Source organism: Fundulus heteroclitus, chromosome 1 (genome assembly GCF_011125445.2).
Source record: "Fundulus heteroclitus isolate FHET01 chromosome 1, MU-UCD_Fhet_4.1, whole genome shotgun sequence".
NCBI lineage: Eukaryota > Metazoa > Chordata > Actinopteri > Cyprinodontiformes > Fundulidae > Fundulus > Fundulus heteroclitus.
Genome location: NC_046361.1, coordinates 43,388,650 through 43,408,408, shown reverse-complemented (window position 1 = coordinate 43,408,408; position 19,759 = coordinate 43,388,650). Strand labels below are relative to the sequence as shown.

Here is a 19,759-nt window from a genome sequence, read left to right as displayed (position 1 = left end):
AGATGTATCAGAATCAGAATCAGAATCAAGTTTATCCCCAAGTAGGTTTGCACTCACAAGGAATTTGACTTGGTGTCGATGGTGCAGACAAAAAAATAAGAATACAGTAAAATAAAAGGTAAAATGTAAAAAGGACCTATATACAGAAGCTGTATACACTCAGTAAACTGTGTGTTAATGTAACGCAGAAGCTTGTAGTCCTGAACGGGGGAGAGAGGCAGTGTCCAGAGTCACAGGCGGCTCTGGGCCTTGTTCATAAGGCTGGTAGCAGATGGGAAAAAACTGTTGTTGTGGCGTGACGTTGTGGTCCTGATGGAGCGCAGCCTCCTGCCAGAGGGAAGTGACTGAAATAGTCCATGACTGGGGTGAAGGGATCAGCCACAATCTTCCTGCACAGAGTCCTGGAGGCGTACAGGTCCTGGAGAGATGGAAGATTGCAGCCAATCAGCTTCTCTGCAGACCTGATGACACGCTGCAGTCTGCTCTGGTCCTTAGCGGTGGCACCAGCGTACCAGATGGTGATGGAGGAGGTGAGGATGGACTCAATGATGCACCAATCAATTTGTTTTCTTAAAAAGTTGAAATATTAATTTGCATAGGATTGCTCTCTAAGCTCATTTACAATGTGTCTATTATATTAAACTTTTCTTTAATGATTCTTTCTTATTCCTATTTCTGACATTTTAACTTAACATGTTCTGTTGATTCCTGCTCCCTGCAGTATTCACATTTCCCTGTACTGTGATTTTGCATTCTAACCAGTGTAGTCCTGTGTGTCCGCATCGTGTAATTAGTCAGTCCTCCTTTCTGCTCTGTTTTCCACTTCCTTTTTAATGGTTTTGTCTTCCACCTAAGAAAATGCCAACATTGCTCCTGTCTATACACATAATCCATTTGTGATGCTATTTTTTATTTAAATTCTGGTATTTTTACTGCATCTGAATAATCTGATCGTACTAATAGTTGTTTACAAGTTATTGTATAATGTTTGAGTCTAAACTATTATTTCTTATTGGTTTTCTTTTCTATTTGTGCCATGTCTACTTTTTATTCCAGTAAAATTCCAGGGGATTTTAACTACTAGACGTAACATTTAACTTATTTCGAAAGTACCTACTTGAATTTCTTCTGTTATTTTATTAATAACTCACCCAAAAATTTTAGTCTGTTATTTTCCTTTCTCCCAACATGGATTCAAAATGTCATGTTTTGGATGATCTGGTTTATTGCCTTGTAGATTAACCAGTAATTTATTGCTAATTGTATTCTTAGATTTAACGCATTTCTCCCATTTCCACCTGCAGTGCTGCTGTTAGGATGGTTCTGAATGCTCCAGCACAATTCTTAATGCTTGATGTTGTATAATATCTAGTTTTTCAAGGTGTGTTTGTGCTGCTGAAACATCAGTTTTACTTGAGTAATCAATGTTCAACTTTTTCAGCAATTAAATCCGCTTTCTAGTCACTGCTTGCCAAACATCTCATATTATTAATATTTTCTTGCATTTATCTATACCTCTCTGTCTATGTATTCTCCATATGATTTTTGTATTTGTGTTTAATGGTATTTAGCCCATTCCAGCAAAACTGCTTCATTCACACGGGACTTCCTGTTTGAAGGTGTGCAGAAGGAACTGCTTAGAGGCGCAATATAGAATGGTTGCCTTTCCAGGAATATGATGAATTGGGTCATTTCTTGGGTCAGATTTTCTGGTATAAAATATCAAATGCAAAACAGAAATGACACAAAATGTAATTGTAGCTATTTCCTTTTCCGGGCACTGAAATAAAAACCGGCTCATATTCTAAATGAACGTTTTGTAATTTAAAACAAATAGCGGTTCGCTATTTGTTAGAAAACTGGTGCATGAACAGAATTGAGCTCAGCGCTTCTGACCAGCAGGTGGCGGTATTTACCGGAAAATGCTTTACCAACATCAATGGGTACAGAGAAGAAGAGCCGTTTCCGGTGTGAGGTGTTGACGTTGAGCTAGCAGCATGCTAGCTGTGCTGACGGGTTTGGGTTGTAGAAACGGTGAACTAATCTTCAGGCAGAGAGTCTGAACCTTTAATTTTTGTTTTTTCAAGAGAAAACGGTGAAACAAAGTATGGTTCCTCCTGCTGGTGTGGATCAGAAGGTTCTGCAGTATGAAGCCTTCATTAACGACGTCCTGAGGAGAGATCTGCAGTAAGAGACGCCGATAACATGTTGCTGACAGTAGGAGACATTATGATGGCCTGGACTGGCAGACAGCATGGTGGTCTACAGTTAGAGACATTAAGGTGGTCTACAGTTAGAGACATTAAGGTGGTCTACAGTTAGAGACATTAAGGTGGTCTACAGTTAGAGACATTAAGGTGGTCTACAGTTAGAGTCATTAAGGTGGTCTACAGTTAGAGACATTAAGGTGGCTACAGTTAGAGACATTAAGGTGGTCTACAGTTAGAGACATTATGATAGTCTACAGTTAGAGACATTATGATAGTCTACAGTTAGAGACATTAAGGTGGTCTACAGTTAGAAACATTAAGGTTGTCTACAGTTAGAGACATTAAGGTTGTCTACAGTTAGAAACATTAAGGTGGTCTACAGTTAGAGACATTATGATAGTCTACAGTTAGAGACATTATGATAGTCTACAGTTAGAGACATTATGATAGTCTACAGTTAGAGACATTAAGGTGGTCTACAGTTAGAAACATTAAGGTTGTCTACAGTTAGAGACATTAAGGTTGTCTACAGTTAGAAACATTAAGGTGGTCTACAGTTAGAGACATTATGATAGTCTACAGTTAGAGACATTATCATGGTCTACAGTTAGAGACATTAAGGTGGTCTACAGTTAGAGACATTATGGTGGTCTACAGTTAGAGACATTATGATGGTCTACAGTTAGAGACATTAAGGTGGTCTACAGTTAGAGACATTATGATGGTCTACAGTTAGAGACATTAAGGTGGTCTACAGTTAGTTACATTATGATGGTCTACAGTTAGAGACATTAAGGTGGTCTACAGTTAGAGACATTATGATGGTCTACAGTTAGATATATTAAGGTGGTCTACAGTTAGTTACATTATGATGGTCTACAGTTAGAAACATTAAGGTTGTCTACAGTTAGAAACATTAAGGTGGTCTACAGTTAGAGACATTAAGGTGGTCTACAGTTAGTTACATTATGATAGTCTACAGTTAGAGACATTATCATGGTCTACAGTTAGAGACATTAAGGTGGTCTACAGTTAGAGACATTATGGTGGTCTACAGTTAGAGACATTATGATGGTCTACAGTTAGAGACATTAAGGTGGTCTACAGTTAGAGACATTATGATGGTCTACAGTTAGAGACATTAAGGTGGTCTACAGTTAGTTACATTATGATGGTCTACAGTTAGAGACATTAAGGTGGTCTACAGTTAGAGACATTATGATGGTCTACAGTTAGAGACATTAAGGTGGTCTACAGTTAGAGACATTATGATGGTCTACAGTTAGAGACATTAAGGTGGTCTACAGTTAGAGACATTAAGGTGGTCTACAGTTAGTTACATTATGATGGTCTACAGTTAGAGACATTAAGGTGGTCTACAGTTAGAGACATTATGATGGTCTACAGTTAGAGACATTAAGGTGGTCTACAGTTAGTTACATTATGATGGTCTACAGTTAGAGACATTAAGGTGGTCTACAGTTAGAGACATTATGATGGTCTACAGTTAGAGACATTATGGTGGTCTACAGTTAGTTACATTAAGGTTGTCTACACTCAGACACCTTGAGGTGGTCTACAGTCAGAGCAATTCTTACCTTTTAGACAGGGGTTGCCATGATGGTTCTTCCTTCGTCTTTAAGATTCCACAGAGCAACACTGCAGTTTCTCCTGGTTAGAATCAAACCAGATTGTTTAGTTTTTCCAGAAATGTTGTAGTGAGAACCGTCCTTGGAGTTTCTCTGGACCAGAACATTGTCAGAACCTTCCTTTCGTTTTCTGAATTTACAAAGAAAACTAAACATTGGGGTGTGTTTATTTAAAGACAAACACTTTCTTTAAAACAAGTTTAAACGTTGTCATGTGAAGTTACAACCAGGTTTTGCTGCAGCGCTGCGATGTGAAATCAGTTGGTTTGTGCTGCGCAGCTCCATGACTACATGCCCAGGCTGACTGTTGGTCCTGTTGGGAGTTGGAGCCAGCAGAGCTCTGATGAAACCATCTGCTGGTGTTTGGCAGGAAGGTGCTGGAGCAGAGGGACCAGGTCTATGAGAAGATCTCTCAGTACCTGCAGCTGAAGAACACCATCCAGAGTCTGCAGGTACCAGCACTGAGGACACCTCACCTGGCACAAAATGTTCCTCCTTTCCTGCAGCAGGTGGCGCTGTGGGCACCGCTGACATAGATGTAGTAAACAGAGCAGAGGTCAGGAGGTAGAAACCCGGGTCAGAAGATGAAAACACTCCCTGAACCGAGTTCAGAAACTTCTTTTAGTTTAAATTCTTCCCGTTTAATTGGGTTTTAGTCTTAAAAAACATCTGAAACTTTAGCCGATTTAGCCGAAATTTATCAGAATTAAGATGTTTTCTGGATTCCTGGTTCCTTTTTATGTCAGATTTATTTTTTGATCAAGAAATATTACTTAGAACTGTACTTGTATATTTCTAAAAATACAAGTATAGTTATAAGCAATATTAAAACATAACTATATATTATGAAATATTATGATATAATTTATTTCCACAGTTATTTTATTTTGGGACATTTTATTCAAGTCATTGAAAGACTTAGATTTAAATAAACACTTTGTGCACTTTTAATGAACATTTAGTGTAAATTTGATTATTTTTAAGGTTATGCATCTAAAATTATATTTTTCACTTTTGCTTATATTTCTTTAGCAGATTTGTAGGATCATTTGTTTTATTGCTCTATTTTCACACTCATATTGTTTCAGGTGGAGTTATTATTATGCATATGTTGAAGCTGCAATAAGATCAGACCTGTCACTGCTTTAGTGATGTCACCGTGATGTCATTGTGATGTCACCATGTGTTCCTGCAGGAGGCGGGCTCTCAGCAGCTAAAGGCCGACGTGGACCTCGGCTGTAACTTCTTCGTTCAGGCACACGTGTGAGTTCCTCTACAGCTGCGGTGAAATGCGTCCGCTGGGTCCTGAACGCTGTAGATCCTGGTACCGGACCTCGGTTCTGGTTCTGACTCTCGTTTTTCTTCCTCTCAGCAACGACTCGTCTAGGGTCTTCGTGGCGGTCGGGTTCGGGTTCTTCGTTGAGATGACCCACGATGAGGCGCTGCGATTCATCGACAAGAAGACGACTCAGCTGACAGTGTGGGTTCATCACCACCATGGCGACAGCAGTACAGGAAGCTGAAAATGCTAAAGATATTCTACAAAGTTTACTTTTTGAGCTTTTTTGTCTGAAATGTTTCAAACTTCATATTTGAAACAAATTCTAATAGTTTATAGTTCAACCAACAAAATTAATCTTTCTATGCTGCTTTTTTTACTAAAACCGTATTTTTTTCTGTCAAACTATTTTTTCCATTTATTTCTGCGGCTTCTTTTGGAAAAATTGTTATTTGACATTTTAGTATTTCATAAATGTTTTAAAAACTTTTCAGATTTTTTTAATGTAAATATTTATACTTTTTAACATTTTAATAGTAATTTTAAAAACTGAAAATTCTATTTAGTTTTTTTCTGCCATAAATTCTACTTTAAGATTCTAGAATGTTTTTATTTTTACATAAATTATCCAACATTGAATTTAAAATATATTTCTATAATAGAAGATAAATAAGATAGATGTGATAAAATAATTTGTAACATTTTTTTAGGAATCAGTTGCTGAATGTTGAACAAAAAGTAACATTTTTGTGACGCTGCTTCAGTTGGGTTAGCTCGATGCTAGTCGTATCCATTCTTACTAATGAGAGATGCTAGTCACGCTAACTCTGTGTTTGTTTGTTTGCAGCTTCACTGAGCAGCTCACCAAAGACTCCGCCAAAATAAAAGCCCATATCCGCATGGTGCTGGAGGTCAGTGTCTCCTGTTCTCCAGAACTTCAGATCAGGTCCAGTTCGGTCCAGATTACAGTCAGTTTAACTTGTAGCTAAGAGGAACAGCTCTCAGGACGCATCAGCTTTTAAAGCCGTCTGCCGGACAGAGTCCAGAGCTGCGGCGTAGCAGGTTGCTGTGCAGATGTGGAATCTGACTGGCTGCTCTCTTCTTCTTCTCTCCAGGGTCTGCGGGAGCTGCAGGGGCTGAGTGACCTCCCAGAGAGCCAGAGACGAGATGTTTTCTAGGCTTTCCACATGATGGACATCTGCAGCGGTTCCTGCAGAAAATGACATGTACGGCTGCTGCTGCTGCTGCTGCTGCTGCTGCTCAGGTCTGATCTGAGGAAGAGGAGGAGGAGGAGGAGGAAGGAGCCTCCTCATTAGGAGAGCAAGTATCCTGACCACTTAGCGGGACCGACTTCTCCTCAGGAAGGACACCATGATGCTACCTGTGACATCCACTTCCTGTTGGTGGTGCTCCAGAGGAACTCCTCCACATCAGAGACTTTTCAAAATAAAGAGACTGGAGGGTTTTCTCTGTTAGAAAGGCAGTTTGCTGACGAACGTCTGCGATCCGGAGAAGCAGCTGAAACAACGATGTGAACATCCTGAACTGTTTCTCACGGTTCCTAATTTCTTTTAGTTTTTGTCTTTTCTGTCTGTTTTTTTCTATTCTTGTTTTCCTTTTATTGTAAGTTGAATAAAGAATCTGAGAATATCTGAGTTTTTTCTTCTTTCAGATTTTTTGTGAAGTCTGGCTGTTTGAAAATGCTCCTTATTTCATAGTATTTTAGTGACCGTTTGTGATCATTTACAGGAAGTTACAAGAAGATGATCTCCAGTTTGATCCCGGTTAGAAAACGCTGCAGTCAGATTTAGAGTTAGTAAAAATATTCTCCTCTTTCAGAATCCAAGATTTCTTCTTTTTAAGAATTCAGATTGAGAATATAAAGATGTTTTCTTTTTTGTATATTTAAACCTGATATTTCAGTAAGTTTGAGTTGTATTTGTTATTTAGGGTAACACCTTTTTCCAGATGCATACTACTGGATAATCTTGATTTGCAGAGGTCCAGCCGGTTAGATTCAGGTATGACTTGTTTGGTTTTCCAGGCGAACAGAACTGGTACCGGTTCTGTGTGTGGTCCAACATTTGGACCAGAGCACAGCAGCAGAGGCGACTGTTGAGCCTGCGCCGCTCTCAGAAAGATGCTGGATGCCATGGAGCCTGTTTCCCTGGGAACGGCTCGCTGAATGAGACCCTGAGAGGCGCTGAGGAGAAGAAAGGAGCAGCTTTTATTTTCTGTTGGCCTCTCAGATTAATTAACATGAAAATGGAAGTGCTGAAGCTGGGTGACGTGTCTGAATTAGTTTGGATCATTTCCATCACTGGAAGCTGCTCCAACCTGGCAGATTTTATTCTCTTGGATTTTTACTGTAATTGACATGAATTTGAGGTTCTACTCCTTTTTTTTTAAGGTGTTTATTGCAGGAGCTGCTGATCTTGATCAAATGTTCCTGTATTTTTCTGTCTAACTCCTGCCTTCTGGACCAAAATATTTCATTATATAGCGCCAGTTCACAACAGATGTCATGTCAAGGCACTTTACAAACGTCCAGATATGGATTTATATTCTCAGTTTTCTGGCACGTTTATACAATCTTGATGAATGAAAGTTATCCTTCATTCTGAGGATCGTCTTCATTTGTTTTTGAGCTCCCTTTATTTGAAAGAGAATCGTTCATTTATCTCGGTATTAAAGTATTATTTCCGCTCTAACGTGTTTCTGCCCTTTATTTTCCAGTCTTGTATGTTTCTGTGGTCTGAAGTGAGCAGCATAAATTAACAGTCTGGGATGTTTCCTGCCCGCCATGGTTAAAACTGGGAGTGATCCGCGTTGGAGTTAAACACCAGGAGCTTTCTCCTTCACTGCCTTGCTCTGCGGCTCCTCGGCGACCGCAGCAAAGCAGCTCCTGATGATGTCTTCATCCTGTTGCTGCAAAGCAGCGCTGCATCAGCTGCAACGTACCGGAAATGAGTTCGAGGTGCCTGGGCCTCCTTTCAAATTAAAGGTCCATATCTTCCGCTGTGCTTAAATTCAATTAAACAACAGTTCACTTCACGTCTTAAGGCTCTTTATTCAAGTCCAATCAGGTCCTCCAGACAGGTTGGCCAGAGTTTCTCTCAGGAAACCAGCAGGTTGCATCCAGCCGCTGACCTGCAGCGTTCTCTGGACGGGTTCTGGCATTCTGCTGGCATTCTGAGCATGCATGCAGCGACAGTGGAGAGGAAAACTCCCCTTTAACAGGAAGAAACCTCCAGCAGCACCAGAACCAGGCTCAGTGTGAATGCTCATCTGGGGCTTTCAGAAGACTTATGGACTTATGTCCTCGGTAGTCACAATTTCCAACCTCCAAGTCGGACATTTTAACTGAACCAACATTAAAGTTGGAATTACGAGTTGGAAAGTCGGTGCAACAGAGTCACCCCTGATGTCTGCATTCATGACGGCTTCTACTTGCAGCTACACTGAGTAAAAACGTTGCTCTCTGGTTTTAGCAGTTCTCTATTATTTCCACAATTGTTTCAGCGATGTTTATCTGCACAGAACAGTGTTATTGTTTGAACATTAGTGACCAGCAAATACCGCTTAGAGCTCCATTTCCACCAAACCTTCACGGCTCTATTGTTTAACGTTTCAGGTTCAGATGAACAAGTAAAAAAAGACAAAGATTTAGCATTAATTTGTGACTTTAAAAGCAGTAACTTTACACATTCTAGAACCATTCAGTTAAAAAACATTTATATTGAATAACATTTTGGATTTCGTAGGATACATTTTAAAATAATGTACAGCTCTGTTCAACTGTTATAATGATAGTAATAATAAGAATAATAATGATAAAAAATTATGCTAATTAAAATAATAATAAATTAAGAAAAAGATGAGTATCATGTAAGTTCTTAGTTGGAATCAGGTAACCACTTAGAGTACAACGGCTGTTTCTGTAATTACTGAGTTTAAATCCGTTTTAAAGTGTAATTTAAACACCTTCATAATTGACAGCAAAATCTGCCTGAATCTCGGGAGCTTTTGTTTTGAAAGTCTCCACCGGAAAAGCACTCTTGTGCCGCGGTTACCATGACTGAGATGAGTAGCTGGGAGGCGTAAACAGGAACAAAGTGGGGAAAGTCTGCAGAGTTCGGTCGTTTTTCCCCAACATTTTCCCGCTCCACTGACTGGACCTTGCCAACTACTTCCCCTTCGTATTGGAGGAGCGTGGACGTTCCCGGGACACTCTGTGGATGTTTCGGCTCTGACAGCCCGAGAAGCGGAGTGGGGGAAATGAACTACAATAGACCAAGCTAAGCTAAGCTAAGAGCTTTCATTAAAACAGGCGGAGGCTAGGCTAAGCTAACAGCTTCTGACTAAAGCAAAGGCTAAGCTAAGCTAAGAGCTTCTGTTAAAACGGAGGAGGCTTGGCTAGGCTAACATTTTCTTACGACAGCAAAGGCTAGGCTAAGATAGGCTAACGGCTTTCATTGAAACAGGGGGAGGCTAGGCTAGGCTAAGCTAAGCTAAGAGCTTCAGTTAAAACGGGGGAGGCTAGGCTAGGCTAACAGTTTCTTACTAAAGCAAAGGATAGGCTAACATAGGCTAACGGCTTCTGTTCTTACTGGACCTTCAACTTACGTAAACTTTTATAAAACCAGTCGTAGTTCGATTTTAAATGTAATAACTGTTAATAGGTGAGAAAATACAACATTTCATTTAGTATATATTTTCCGTTAAAGCATTTATTTTTGGGGGTGGCAGGTTCGTTAGCCACAGAAAACAGAGTTCCGCTCAGCCGGAGCGCGGATTCACCCACTACCGCCATCTGCGAGCTCTGCTGGGCTTGGGGAGCTGAGAAAGACTCGGGGGTTGCGGTGGAGCTCTCCGAGGGTCGTTAGTATGGAGGCTGTGGAGCCTGGCCGCGGCAGCTTGGAGCGGTTACATAACGCCTGCAGGTCGGCAGAGAAGCTACTGAACATCTCCTCCTCCTCTTCCTCCTCCTCCTCCTCCTCCTCCCCACTGTGACTCCTGCTCACCGACAGACCCGCAGCACAGCAGCACCAGGCCGGCGGCGGCATGGAGGAGGTGTGAGCTCGCTGGGAGGCAGGAGGCTGAACCCGCGCTGAAGATGGAGTCCAACCCGCTGATAAACGGTGAGGTCCGCAGCTTCTGGCTGTTTCTGAGCAGTCTGCAGGTGAGCAACAGGTGAGGAGCGGCTGCGGCCTGCGGCGGCTCTCAGGTGCTGGTCTGAGCCTGACTTAAGAGGAGAAACCCAGTTATCTGGTTAAAAAGGAGGAAGAAAGCTTTGATTTGGTGTCAGAACAGCGAACAAAGCTGTAGTGTCTTGTTAAAATGCTTTATTCTGGTTCATGAGAACACGTCTGGCTACAAGGAGAATAAAAAGAGTTTAAACAGAAAACCTGGTCCCACCGAGGGACGCAGAGCTGCCGCGAGGGTTCCAGAACCAGAACCAACCAGAACCAAGAGAGCAAAGCCTCCAGGAAGCTGTTCAGGGTCACTAAGCAGCAGCTCTGGGCCGACCCGCGCATCGGACCCGACCGCCTGGCAGAACTCCTGCTGGTCCGGGTCACCCAGACGCCGTGTTCCTTCATCAGGCTGGAAGCCCAACGCACGGTCCTCATGCTGCTCTGATGAAGCGTCCGGTCCAGTTGGCCCGGACCTGGTTCTGCTGTGTTCTGGTCCGAAGTACCAGCAGCTTGTTGTTTGACTCGGTGTGAAGCATCTGTTCAGTTAGCTGAACCGGGTCCCGGTGCCGCGGGTCGGTCCAGGTCAGCCGGGTCCGGTTCCTCCTGGATCCGGGCTGTGGCCGTTTTCACCGTTTTAGCAGTAAAGTTCTGCTCTGAGGTACCGCCTGCCTGCTCCTGGTGTTCTGAGGTCCGGTTCAGACCAGAGGCTCCGTGGCAGCCGGTCCTCCTCTGGGACAGCAGGACCAGAGACAGACGCAGCTTTCCTCCATAAACGGCGTTTTAAATCCCTAAGAACCAACCGGCTGAGGAGCAGATTCCTGAATCCTGATGAGCCCGCGTGTTTCTGACAGGACGCCGTCTCTAGGGTCCGGTCACCACGGCGCTGACGGCGCTGACGGCGTGGTGGAGGAGTGGATATGAAGAGGTCAGAGGTTTCCATGTGATTGATGGTTTACGACGTTAAACTGAACAGATTCACTAACCTGCAGCATCTCTGGTCGCTTGTGTCCACCTCTTACTTCTGCACTCAAAGCATTTCCTGTTTTCCCCTCAGCGTGGAGCCTTGGAGGTAAAACATGGAACGTTCTAAAGGTTCTAGCTCAGAGCAGTACAGAGAGAATCCTCAGTTTATCTGCTCCAACACGTTGAGGTGCAAAGGAGAAAAAGCGCTCGGAGGTCGGCTGTATTACAGCTGCAGGGCTTTTATTTTGAAGGACTCTGGCACATGGCTGTTCTCCTGTTGATTGGTTCTGGACCAGTCTGGTCACTGCGTGTGCGTGACGTAGTTCCTCCTCGTTTAGGTGAAGCGTTTCTGTTCCAGCTTCAATGTCCATGAAACAGCAAACGAGCTCAAAGTGATTATTTAGTTCCGTTTCAGCCGTGGCTAGAACCTTCGTTTGCTTCTTCTTCTGTGGTTTTTAGAGAAATGAAGGCGGGTGCTTAGAAACGCACTTCATGGTGAGGTTACTGCGCTCAGACAGACGTTTCTGAACACGGTTCCGTCTGATCGGGAACCATCAGGAACCATCAGGAACGTGTGATCGTAGCCCAGACGGCAGAGGACTGTCTGGAGGTTCTGGCTGGTTCTGGAGGAACCCAGAGATGACCCGGGCCGAGCTGAAAGGCGCCGCGCCGCCATCAGATGTGTCTGCCCATCAAACTCAGACCTTCCTGTAAACGGACCGGCCCAATGTGGCCGAGGCCCGGTTCTGCTCAGAGGCCCGGTTCTGCTCAGAGGCCCGGTTCTGCTCAGAGGCGCCGTCTGACCTGGGCTCTGCTCCTCCCTCCAGCCTTGGACCCGTCCATCACCCTGTGGCAGTTCCTGCTCCACCTCCTGGAGGACCAGCGCCAGCGCCACCTGATCTCCTGGACGGGCGAGGACGGCGAGTTCAAGCTGCTGGACGCCGAGGAGGTGGCCCGGCTGTGGGGGCTGCGCAAGAACAAGCACAACATGAACTACGACAAGCTGAGCCGGGCGCTGCGCTACTACTACGACAAGGTGCCCGCCTCAGAACCTCTGCTTGGTTCTGATAGTCAGTTGATGCGCTGTACTGGTTCTGTAGGTTCTGTAGGGTCTGTGATCCGTTGGTCTTCTTTCAGAACATCATCAAGAAGGTCAGCGGCCAGAAGTTTGTCTACAAGTTCGTCAGTCAGCCGGACCCGTCCCTGCCCGACGGGACGCGCGGCGCCGAGGACGGCCCCAAGAAGGACGCCTGTGACCTCAGCGGCCAGGGGGGCGTGGCCTCCGCCTGCCCGTCCAAGGCCTTCCCCCCGGTAAGGCGCCTTCCTGCTGTAAGCCAAGGTGTGACGGCCCGGTTCTGACCCGGTTCTGACCCGGTTCTGACCCGCAGCGCTCCTCGCCCAGCGGCGGCCAGAAGAGCTCCAGAAACGACTACATGAAGTCGGGCCTCTACTCCACCTTCACCATCCAGTCTCTGCAGACGCCTCCCAACCCTCGGCCAATCAAGTCCGAGCTGCTGCTGCCGCTAGACCCCGCCCTCAAGGCTGACCGCCTGGCCAGAGAGGTGAGTGGTGGTCAGGTGAGGCGGCGCCGCCAGACGTTTGGTTCTGTCTGATGAACATTTGTTCTCCTCAGGTCTGCTTGGTGCCTGAGAGTCAGACGTCTGGGTCAGTGGGTGGCGCCGCTGACCCGGCCCTCCAGGTGATCGTCACCCAGACGTCTCCCTGTGCCACGCCGGCCCTCAGCCCGCAGATACCTGCCAACCCCAGCAGCCAATCACAGGTCAGAAGCAGGCTCCGCCCCCTGCTCAGTCCGGCCTCTTCATTAATGCTTACGCTGACGTTAACAGAACCGCCTGCTGCACAGCTGCACCTTGGTTGCTTCAGAACCACCGTAGTTCTTAGGTCCACCGGGTCAGAACCATCCCTCAGAGGTGTTGGTCCATGTAGACATGATGGCTTCTCAGCTTTTTGTGAGGTTCTTCATCACTGTTGGTCCAGAGGGACCCTGCATCAAGAACGATGGCTCTGGTCCAGGAAACATGGATCAAACGGGTCCAACAGAACCATTTATTGTGTCAGCGGTGCTGAGGGGGAAGGGCCACAACAGACAGAGTGAGACTCTGGCATTTTACGAAGCTTTGACCGGGTTCCTTCAGAACACGGTCTGCTCTGGTAGCTCCAGAACCGGACCCACTCTCTGGTGGACCCACAGTGGCGCCGTTGTTCTGTTCAGTAGAATCCTGGTCCGCCGTGTGGAGCAGCGGAGAGAAGCTCCTCCTGTGGCTGCAGTCATGGCGGCGCAGTCTGAGCCTCTTAGCGTCATGTTTTAGTTTAAATTAACTTAATTAATTCATAAACCAGAGGTTTACATACGCTGAACAGATTAAACTAGTTTTAGTTCTGATGATAGAGTTTGACTCTCTGCAGCAGCAGCACCAACTAGTGGCGAGACCAGGGCACTGCGGTTGTTCTGACGGACCTCTCTGTCCTCCACAGAACCCCCCCGGGGCCCCTCTGAGCGAGCCGCCCCAGATTTACCTCACCAACGTGGGGGACCCGTCCTCCCTCACTCCCCTCCTCCCTCTGGCTCCTGCCGGCGGGTCGGGAGGTTCTGCTGCCGCTCCTCACCTGTCTGTGGGCCCCCAGGTTCCCCAGCAGGACGACTGCGGGGGGGCCCCTCAGCCCCAGACCGGGCCCCACCCGCCTCATCCCGTCTTCGTCATCATCAACCCCTCCCCTCCCCAGCAGCAGGCTCCGCCCCCTGCCCAGGCTCCGCCCCCTGCTCGCCCCCCTCCCCCCATCGTCATCAAGGAGGAGAACCTGCCGTCGGAGCAGGAGCTGCTGGAGATGGTCTCTCTGGACAAGGAGGAGGTGAGCCGACCGGTACCGGGCCGGAGTCGCTGCTGGACTCGGTTCTGACACGTATCCCTGTGTGCTCATCTGTTCAGGTTCCTCAGCTGGTCCACGGCCCAGCAGAACCAGAACCGCCCCTCACCATCGTGGAGAGCCCACCTCCTGCCGGGATGGAGGTGCAGCAGGAAGGGGAGGAGGGGGAGGCCAAGGACTCTCCAACAGGTGACTGTATGCTCCTCATGGTGGATCAGAACCGGTACAAGGTCATAGAACCTGTTTTTCCAGACCCAGATCGATGTTCTGGTTTTGTTGAAGGTAAAAGACGGAGAAATGTCCACATTATTTATCAAAGCTGGTTCTGTTCCCCATGACGGGTTCTGTTGGTGTCATTCTTGGTTTTCTCCTCGTTTTGCTCCGGGCTTCACGGTTCCGTCTGTTCTCCCGTCAGAACCTTCGTCCTCGGCAGTGACCTCGCCGTCCGGCGCCGGTCCCCCCAAACCCAAGAAGCCACGGATCCTGGAGCTGCCGTCGTCCCCCTCGCTGCCGCCGGGCCTTTCCCTGGACAAGGTTCTGCTGACGGTTCTGCCAGTAGCAGCTTAGCGTTGTCTGTCAGAGCTGTGACATCACTTCCTGTTCCTGTAGCTGTGACATCACTTCCTGTTCCTGTAGCTGTGACGTCACTTCCTGTTCCCGTAGCGGCGTCTGTCAGCACTGTGATGTCACTTCCTGTTCCTGTAGCTGTGACGTCACTTCCTGTTCCCGTAGCTGTGACGTCACTTCCTGTTCCCGTAGCTGTGACATCACTTCCTGTTCCCGTAGCAGCGTCTGTCACTTCCTGTTCTCGTAGTGCTGTCTGTCAGAGCTGTGACGTCACTTCCTGTTCCCTTAGCGCTGTCTGTCAGAGCTGTGACGTCACTTCCTGTTCCCGTAGCTGTGACATCACTTCCTGTTCCCATAGCGTTGTCTGTCAGAACTGTGACATCACTTCCTGTTCCCTTAGCGGTGCCTGTCAGAGCTGTGACGTCACTTCCTGTTCCTGTAGCTGTGACATCACTTCCTGTTCTCTTAGCACTGTCTGTCAGAGCTGTGATGTCACTTCCTGTTCCTTTAGCTGTGACGTCACTTCCTGTTCCTGTAGCTGTGACATCACTTCCTGTTCCCTTAGCACTGTCTGTCAGAGCTGTGATGTCACTTCCTGTTCCTTTAGCTGTGACGTCACTTCCTGTTCCTGTAGCTGTGACGTCACTTCCTGTTCCCTTAGCGCTGACGTCACTTCCTGTTCCCTTAGCGCTGTCTGTCAGAGCTGTGACATCACTTCCTGTTCCCTTAGCACTGTCTGTCAGAGCTGTGACATCACTTCCTGTTCCTGTAGCTGTGACATCACTTCCTGTTCCCTTAGCACTGTCTGTCAGAGCTGTGACATCACTTCCTGTTCCTGTAGCTGTGACATCACTTCCTGTTCCCTTAGCGCTGTCTGTCAGAGCTGTGACGTCACTTCCTGTTCCTGTAGCGTTGTCTGTCAGTGCTGTGACATCACTTCCTGTTCCTGTAGCTGTGATGTCACTTCCTGTTCCCTTAGCGCTGTCTGTCAGAGCTGTGATGTCACTTCCTGTCCCCATGCAGGTGAACGCAGCCGTCAACAGCCTGCTAGCTCCGGGCTCCGCCACCAACACGCTCACACCCACCGTCATCACCTCCCACGCTCTGGTAAGCCGCTGGTTCTGGTCAGCAGCACAGAGAGCCGGACCCGGTTGGTTCTGACCTCTGATGCAGAACCAGCTGAGCAGCTGCTTGACCCTGAAGACTGACCCAAACTGCTACAAAGGTTCTGCTGGTTCCTGAAAGGCTGCTGGAGTCGGTCTGGTGCCGTCAGGCCCAAACAGCTCCAGGCCAGCCCAGGAGGGTTCTGCTCCTCGGACCCAGTCGGACCTCGGCTCGGGTCCAAGGAGTAATGACTCGCCTTGGGTTCTGAGAGATGTTGGACCAGATCCGCTCCTCTAGAACCTCTGCAGGTTCTTGCTCTGACTGAGACCTTGTGAGTTCAGTTCTGTTGGACTGGTTCTGCTCTTTGGGTCTCGGGTCAACATGGTCCTGCGTTTCACACCAGCTTGGTGACTTTGGGTCAGAACTGCAGGTTCAGGGCTGCCGTGGTTCTGCGTCTCCATCCAGTGTCCTGGTTCTGGTGCGGCTCTGCTGCAGTACTGCTGCCTCTACACGGTGTCTCATGCCTCGTGCTGCCGGGTCAGAACCAAACCCAGTTGTCTTCTGTGTTGCAGACTCCCGTCCTGCTGACGCCCAGCGCGCTGCCCTCCACCATCCACTTCTGGAGCACGCTCAGTCCCATCGCACCGCGCTCCCCCGCCAAGCTGTCCTTCCAGGTAACGCCCGCTGATGAGCTCAGGGGTTCTGGTTCCGAGCGGTTCCGAGTGTCGTCAGTGGGTCAGCGGTTCAAAGCTCGTCTGAGAGGCTCAGCTGTGATCTGTGACTCTGCACAGCAGCGAGAAAAAGAGGCTGAAGGCAAAAACACTGGAAAGCTCCCGTCACTTATAACAATTATAATGATAATAATGATGATAATAATAATAATGATAATATAATTATCATCAGTTATGTGCTGCGTACTGATGTCTGGTTCCTGGTGCAGGGGGGGGGGTGCATGGAGAAAGGAAACAGGAAGCTGTGTTAGGCACCAGCCATATGTGCGGTGAGTGGGAGGACTCTGGCTGACATGCTCCTCCATCTGGTAGCTGGAGATGTTGGTGAAGCTTCAGCTGATGGAGATGTTGGTGAAGCTTCAGCTGATGGAGATGTTGGTGAAGCTTCAGCTGATGGAGATGTTGGTGAAGCTTCAGCTGATGGAGATGTTGGTGAAGCTTCAGCTGATGGAGATGTTGGTGAAGCTTCAGCTGACATCCAGCCTGGCCAGCAGATATCTGGACCTCCTTAGGAACGGCTGCAGTCATCATGTCACGGTGGAGCGCCGTCAGCTTCAGGGACCACGTCCTGCTGAAGGTCTGAGGCGGGACCTGTCAGGCTTTACCGTCACGCCGCCTAGAGGCTGACGCCTCAGCACTGGAGGCACCACAGCGCCTCCTGCTGGTGTTTCTGCAAAATGCAGCTCTGACTTCCAGCTTTGCCTCTCCTATCTTTTTATTAAATTATTCTTTAATGTTTGTTTAACAACTCAACTAATTGATTTTCTTCAAATGAAATAAAAACTTATTCTAAGACGAAATGTAAACTAATCTATTTATCTTCATATTAACTTTATCTCTGAATAGACAAATTAGTGAAATGTTGCTCTGGTCAGTGGCGCTACACATTTCTAAAAATCTGTATTTCCCTTTCTATGAGGCACTTTTGTAAAAACCTCCACATTTAAAACTATCAGCTTTATTCTTTATGTTAACCATGAATCTCAGGTGTAACATTATGGCTCAGTAGTTCACACTGATTTTGTTTTATTTTTCACTGCAGGAGACATCTTCTGATCTGACTGATGTTTCCTGCTCTTTTTTATTAACGTTGGAAATTCATGACTTTTCCTCTAAAAATGAAACATTAACTGCAGTGATGTGCTTCTCCTCCTCCTGGGGTCCATACGGTCAATAGAAACAGAATTACACAACAAATACAGACAACACATATAAATACAGGTCAAATCCAAACCAGTAGGCAAGAAGAAAATATTTTATTAAAAAGTACATTAAGACATGGTTACCTTACAGATAAAATATAAATACATAGAGAAATACATTATGCAGTAACTCTCCTTGGACAGCATGTCTGGCTGGATAATTATGTCCATTAGTGCTGAAAGTAGTTTGGTACGTATGGTTCTGGATGGCGGCGCTAGTTTACGCCGTTTCCATAGCCACGCCCCTCTGGTGGTCCATCCTGCCTAACCCAATGCCCCCCCCCCCCCCCCCCCCATCTGCTCTGCTCGCCACCTGAGCCTGGAACGCCCAGAGAACGACGCCCACGGCGCCGTTTCTGGACTCCAGCTCAGCGTTCTTCACCTTATGTAGCCCTGGTCTGTTAGCATGTTGCCCGTACTGATACAATTATTATTATAGTAATAATAATTCTATCAGTACGCTGCTTGGTTATTTTGCTGGTTGTAGGTAACGGTCGGCCGGTTGGGCCTGAAAACGGACCGCTGGTGTTCTGGACCTGTTCCCCTCACAGACTGCAGGAGGAACCAGACATGAAGTCCAAAGCAAAGCAGCTTAACCTGCGTGTCTCTGTTTCCTCTGCAGTTCCCGGCTAATGGCAGTAATCAGATCCACATCCCGGCGCTGAGCGTGGACGGACTCTCTACCCCCGTGGTTCTCTCCCCCGGCCCCCAGAAGCCCTGAGCCTGGCCCACCTTCATCTGAAGTCCCTTCTCTCTCTGGAGGAGCAGAGGAGCGAACCATGAGGTGTTTACATGGCGCCACCTGCTGGAGAGTCAGAGGATCTCCACGCAGACGCCAGGTGGACGGCCTTCTCCTCACAGCTGGCCCCCGGCCTTCATCAAAGGCTTTTAGCAGCACTCTGAGGGCTGATGTGGGGAAGTCCAGCGCTCCTCTGGACTTTAAGCTTTCGGACCAAAAGGCCGATGGAGCTTCACTAACTCTGAACTCTGAGGATTATCTTCTCAGATTGATGATCAGCTGAAACTGCTCTCTGTGCCCATTGAGGACAAAGGTGGGAGCAGCTGGACGTCAGAGGTTGTTCTGCCTCTCTTTGGGTTTTAAACTGTTTATTTATTTCACTTTCTGGAAGTCAGAGTCTGATCCGCTTTTAAGAGGTTCCACTTTGCTCTGATTGGCCACGCTTAAGGCCACGCCCCCCTGGAGAGATGACGACCTGTTGTCGATCTGGGCGGACCAATCAGGGCGTTGTGCTGCGTAAGGCTCACATTCCTCTGTTCTTGTTATTATGGGCTGCTTTTCTACCCACAGCTGCAGCGGATGTCAAACCTGTACATATTTCACTGAGGGCCTGCAGAGATGCTGCCACAGGCTGGTTCTGGTGAGACGGAGGTTCCCTACAAATCACCGGATCATCGGGGAAGAACCGTTTCAGAGGACCCGGGTGGATCTTTAAAAGAACTGATTAAAAGAACTGATCCGAGTAAAGGAGCTGGATGATCCTGAGCTGGTTTAACAACACGATTAAAACGTTTGTTTCACATGATTGGATCAGAACCTTAAACCGGCTGTTGTAGAACGGACTAAACATCTGGATCCTCTGGGTTTACAAAGCGGTGTCAGACGTTTGAGGCTGTGATCCGTGTGATTTTGGGCCTTTTCTGTCCTCATTCCTTCTTTTTTCAGACGCGGTGGCGAAAGCTGGACTGATGAGGCTTTCAGGCTCCGCCAACGGTGGAGGGAGCGCTTTGGTTTCAGGCTCTGAGCCGGGAGATCCGGCTCCTAGGGGCAACGTGATAAATATTCTAGTTTGGCTTTGCAAAGGAAAATATATATATATTTTTTATCAAAAGTAAAAAAAAATATTTTAAGTACTTAAAATGAAAAAGCTTAAGATAAATTATTCCTAAAAATGTTCATCTGATGAATTTTGGAAAAAAATTGTCCTGCAGAATCCTGCAGCGGGCCAGACGGT

General features: G+C 47.0%; 2 protein-coding genes across 2 annotated transcripts; both read left to right on the top strand.

The window, feature by feature from the left end:
- Window positions 1–1,948: 1,948 nt before the first annotated feature.
- Window positions 1,949–6,789, top strand: uxt (ubiquitously-expressed, prefoldin-like chaperone). The gene is made up of 6 exons (XM_012856155.3): window positions 1,949–2,187; window positions 4,230–4,311; window positions 5,055–5,122; window positions 5,232–5,339; window positions 5,986–6,049; window positions 6,254–6,789. The coding sequence occupies exons 1-6, from the start codon at window positions 2,108–2,110 to the stop codon at window positions 6,314–6,316; spliced, it is 465 nt and encodes a 154-aa protein (XP_012711609.1). The 5' UTR covers window positions 1,949–2,107; the 3' UTR covers window positions 6,317–6,789.
- Window positions 6,790–9,198: 2,409 nt separating this feature from the next.
- elk1 (ETS transcription factor ELK1) lies at window positions 9,199–19,303 on the top strand. The gene is made up of 11 exons (XM_012856151.3): window positions 9,199–10,279; window positions 12,124–12,332; window positions 12,434–12,607; window positions 12,685–12,858; window positions 12,930–13,076; window positions 13,793–14,167; window positions 14,245–14,371; window positions 14,598–14,716; window positions 15,773–15,856; window positions 16,426–16,527; window positions 18,409–19,303. Exons 1-11 carry the CDS (start codon window positions 10,255–10,257, stop codon window positions 18,505–18,507), a joined length of 1,635 nt encoding a protein of 544 aa, XP_012711605.2. The 5' UTR covers window positions 9,199–10,254; the 3' UTR covers window positions 18,508–19,303.
- Window positions 19,304–19,759: the final 456 nt, after the last annotated feature.

What these genes read in the sequence shown, in the direction of transcription:
- uxt (XM_012856155.3), top strand. Translation starts at nt 2,108, where the DNA reads ATGGTTCCTCCTGCTGGTGTGGATCAGAAGGTTCTGCAGTATGAAGCC. An exon ending in AAGACGACTCAGCTGACAGT is followed by an intron (nt 5,340 to 5,985) that starts GTGGGTTCATCA and finishes GTTTGTTTGCAG; the next exon opens with CTTCACTGAGCAGCTCACCA. An exon ending in ATATCCGCATGGTGCTGGAG is followed by an intron (nt 6,050 to 6,253) that starts GTCAGTGTCTCC and finishes TCTTCTCTCCAG; the next exon opens with GGTCTGCGGGAGCTGCAGGG.
- elk1 (XM_012856151.3), top strand. Translation starts at nt 10,255, where the DNA reads ATGGAGTCCAACCCGCTGATAAACG. An exon ending in GTCCAACCCGCTGATAAACG is followed by an intron (nt 10,280 to 12,123) that starts GTGAGGTCCGCA and finishes TCCTCCCTCCAG; the next exon opens with CCTTGGACCCGTCCATCACC. An exon ending in GGCCAAGGACTCTCCAACAG is followed by an intron (nt 14,372 to 14,597) that starts GTGACTGTATGC and finishes TTCTCCCGTCAG; the next exon opens with AACCTTCGTCCTCGGCAGTG.